This window comes from Frankliniella occidentalis, unplaced genomic scaffold, assembly GCF_000697945.3.
Source record: "Frankliniella occidentalis isolate FOCC.00 unplaced genomic scaffold, Focc_3.1 Scaffold38, whole genome shotgun sequence".
NCBI lineage: Eukaryota > Metazoa > Arthropoda > Insecta > Thysanoptera > Thripidae > Frankliniella > Frankliniella occidentalis.
The window spans coordinates 1,123,974-1,128,027 of NW_026267168.1; the positions used below are offsets into that span (position 1 = coordinate 1,123,974).

Here is a 4,054-nt window from a genome sequence, read left to right on the forward strand (position 1 = left end):
CCCGTCCAGAGTGACGTGCTGCCAGTGGCCTACCCGTCTAGGGGGCTTGCCGCCAGTGGCCTACCCGTTCAGAGGGACGTGCTGCCAGTGACCTACCTGTCCGAATGCCCAGGTCACGTGTGGTCGCCCAGCGCACTTCCGCTGGCCCGGACAATAAGTACCTTGTGAGTCTGGTCTCGCGCTCTGTGCCGCGGCCTCAACAGGACAGCTGTCGGACTGAAGACGCATCTTCCTGACCATTGATTACCGGGTGCAGGTGTTTTCCGGCGCGGAGATACGAACACGAGCGCGTGCATCATCACTGTGTGGGTGTGGGAATACGTACACAAAAAAAGATATTGACAAAATTTTGGATAGCTTGAAATTAATTGAAAACAATTTCCAAGTAAATACCCTAGGTATTTCTCTGAAAAATGACTTCGCAAAACTATTGTACAGGGTGGTCCACAGACCCCTTCCTTTATTTTGCTTATACTGTACCGCATGCAGGCGTGCGGGCGCGCTTGCCTACCGTTGCTCCCCACGGCGCCTTACGGCCCCGTGCGAGTATGCAACCCGTCCGCACACCTACATGCGGTACAGTATGCGCAAAAGGAAGGGGTCAGTGGACCACCCTGTATATCATGTCGTGGACAGGGCTTTTTTTCTGAACGGATTACGCCGTTATAGTCCTTGGTTGCTTCTTGAGACTTCGGCATTGACGGAATCCGTGCACGAGTTGGCATGAATGACGCACTGTCAGGGTGATCGGTACTGGTATAGTTCGGCGGGATTCTCCGAAGCCGGAGCGTACAGGCTGTCCATCATCCCCGATAGTTCCTGAGGGAAGGAGTACCTCGGACGGCGCGTAGCGGGGGACGCGGGGCCCCGGGACCTGTGGTGTATTGGACAGACGCTGTGTAGAGGACGGAATGGCGGGGTAGGGGGGAGGAAGGGTGGGCCGCAGTGCCTTCTGGTTCCGGCCCCGTTTGGACGTGGTGGACGCCGCGGCGCAGAGGGCCGCGGCGGGTGGCTCGGTCTGCGCCGGGCCGTGTCTGGGCGCCCGGGCCAGGGCGGCACCCTGCGCTCATGCGCCCGGCTCGTCCTTGCCAGGCCGCGCTGGACGCGACTGGTGAGGACTGGACGCCCTCGCCCGCCAAGTGGACGACGACGACGACGTCGTCGTCGTGCTGCCTCTGTCGCTCGCACGGGGTGACGCGCGGACGCCGGTGAATGTCAGACAAGGACGGCCGCGCGCCAAGGTGCTGCTCGTCCCGGACGCGCATCCTGTCGCCCTGCCCGCCGCCGTCGGCCGTCGCCTCTTCTGGAAGGCGTCGGCGTCGTTGCGCCCGTGAGGTGGGCAGCCCCTTGCGCGTCCCCGCCCGCCGGTACTCGCGGTGCTACCCGTCGCTCGCCAGATGAGTTGCCTAGCTCTGCGGCGGCCGCGGCCACACGGTGATTTTTTTTCTTGCCCTCCCCCCCCTTCCTTTCCCGTGCTGGTTTTGCACAGAAATTAAGGGCCGTGCAGCGCCATTTCCTAGGGCCAGAGGCTCCTCGTCATGTATAATCAAAGGCGGCAAAGTTTTCCACACTCAGCCCGTCCCCCGCTCGTTTTCAGGGCCTCCCCACTCCACTTTAAGGACCCTCCCTCCCTCTCTCTCTGTGTCCCTCCCCCGTGCACGTGATCCCTATCCCTCTCCCCGCCTCCCTCTCTCTATCTCCTTCTCTCTCTCCGTCTCTCTCTGGTGCTACCTCGGTCCTCGTCCCTCCCTCCGCCGAGCCGCCCTCGCCGCCCCCGCCGCCCCTGCCGCCCCGCTGGTCCAGGGGACACGCGTTGATAAAACACGTTGTCGGACGTCGCGACCGGCCAGTCTGCTGGACAAGGAGCGCCTCACCGAGGGCTGCCCACCCGGGACCTCACCGCGACCTCAGTGACCTCCGACATGCTGCTCAGGCTGGTCGTCGTGGTGAGTGTTGCGCATTTATCGATTTTTTGGTGCCGATCGATTCCATTCACTGGTGGACCCAGCTCACTAATTATTATCTATTCATTCGGTTAAAGTTTCGAAGAAATTTTATGAAGAAGTTTCGTTTAAATACTGGGATATCTATTGAATTTGATTTACAATGGAGCCTTGCCTGCTGAAATTGGTATTCGCAGATCTGGTTCAATCTGATATGATTCACTCTGGAAAAGTTTTCATTTTGAAGTTCCTCCATTTGAGCCTGGTTGGAGTGGAGAGGTGGCCCAGTCGAAGAATGCTCTTCCTTGAGGAGAAGGGGCGCGACGAGTGACTTTTGATCCTTGGAATTTTAGTGAAGTGTGTGGATTACGCCTGCCAGTGAGACGGGAGTTCGGACGTTACTGTCCACTGACCAACAAAAAATCTTGTATCCAGTTTTCGGACAGTGGTAATTCATTCAAGTGCTGATTCCAGTTAAATGGTCAACTTTTGCCGCCAACTGACCTGAAAGGTTTCGTCTTAATTTCTCAAAAAGTTTGAAACTTGTTATTATTGTATTTGTCATAGAACCGTCTGTTCCTCTTTCTTACTTTTTTTTTTATTTTTTAAGTTGCTAATGCTATGTGTCTCGTGCTTGTAGGTGGCCGTCGTGGCCGTCGCTGCGGAGTGCACGAGCAGCACGTCCGGGACGACCGTCAGCAGCACCGCCGAGTGGGTGGCTGGCTCCGGGGACCGCGAGGTGTGGGTGGAGCGCGGCCGCGAGCGCGGCAGCTGGGAGGAGCGGGACAAGCCGCCGGAGCAGACCCAGGAGCAGAAGGACTGGGAGACGCGCGTCCGCGAGCGGGAACGCGAGCGGGAGCTGGCGTGGCGGGAGCAGGCCGAGGCGCGGGCCGAGGTGCGGCGCCTCATGGAGGAGCGCGAGCGCGCCGAGGAGGAGATGCGGAACGCCGAACTCACCGGCGAGGCCACCTCGGCCTCGGCCACCGCCGCCACCCCGTCCTCGGCCACCACCGCCGCCGTGCGCAAGCTGCGGAGCGGCGTGGACGACATGCTGCCCCGGCGGACGCGGTGGTGAGCGCCGCGGCCGCCCCGCGGGTCCTGACCTCACCCTCGCCGCCGTGCCACCGCGCCCAGTGGCACGGCATCGATTGTATTCCCTCCCGGATGGCCCCGGGGCCCCGCGGGTCGCGGGTCCTGCCCTGCGCGGGGGAGGAAAGGCCTCGGACGACTCCACCACCACCTGCTCTTCGCGACAGCGGCAAGTTCAAGGTCGGGCCGCTGGCGGCCGCGGCGCGTGCACGATGGGCTGCCCGCCGAGCGCGGCGCGGCGCGCACCCGGGCCGCGGGCCGCGACCGCGAGTGCGGGAGGGACGGACGATCTGTGTTGATGCTGTCGACAGTGTACCAATTTTCATCCATTCTGGTCCGCAGCCTTCGGCGTCATTGTCGAAAACTAAATGTTCCTCAGTGTCACCGCAGTACCTGCTTCATGTCACAATGAAGATTCCGAACTGTATTTGTACACATTTTGTATAAAACCAACTCTTAAATTAACGACTCTTTCATTTCCACTTCATCTTCACTTCACCAAACAAACTTGAATTAAAATTGATTTCACAAAAAATAAAAGCAGACATTTTTACAAAACCAATTTACTTTGTCATGTGATATTCAGAAAATAATGAAGTACTTTTACAATAATGATATAAATTTTTACTAAAAAGTATGGGCTCTGAGTCACCACCAGAAGCATATCGCTACGGAGGGGAAACTCGTGCAGTCAAATCTAGGACGTCAGTGACGTCACAGCTCAATGACTGGCGCGGCAGATGAGGCAGACACGGCCGGCGAGGCGGGCACGACTCGAACAAAAGAGCACCTGTCGGTGACCAAGGACAAATGTCTCTCGTGTGTACTCAATCGCAGTAAAGTGGATCAAAGCTCTGACCCCGAAAGATACCTGCACTTACATGTAGGGCAAACTCTTACTTTTGGACTGATCACGATGACGATAAGATTGCGAGTTGAGTAAGTACTTTTGGGCGGATGCCATGTTTTCGAGTCTGCGTGCAATTTCGTACTTTGCACGATGTGGGCAGGGGGTGGGTGGG

General features: G+C 58.1%; 1 protein-coding gene across 1 annotated transcript; it reads left to right on the forward strand.

Annotated features, from left to right (window-relative positions):
• The first annotated feature begins 1,778 nt into the window (after window positions 1-1,778).
• On the forward strand, window positions 1,779-3,497 carry LOC113213239 (splicing regulatory glutamine/lysine-rich protein 1-like). The gene is made up of 2 exons (XM_026432241.2): window positions 1,779-1,946; window positions 2,584-3,497. The coding sequence occupies exons 1-2, from the start codon at window positions 1,923-1,925 to the stop codon at window positions 3,016-3,018; spliced, it is 459 nt and encodes a 152-aa protein (XP_026288026.1). The 5' UTR covers window positions 1,779-1,922; the 3' UTR covers window positions 3,019-3,497.
• The last annotated feature ends 557 nt before the right edge of the window (window positions 3,498-4,054 follow it).

Coding starts and splice junctions, on each gene's coding strand:
- LOC113213239 (XM_026432241.2), top strand. CDS start 1,923: ATGCTGCTCAGGCTGGTCGTCGTG. Junction 1,947..2,583: donor TGCTCAGGCTGGTCGTCGTG/GTGAGTGTTGCG, acceptor TCGTGCTTGTAG/GTGGCCGTCGTGGCCGTCGC.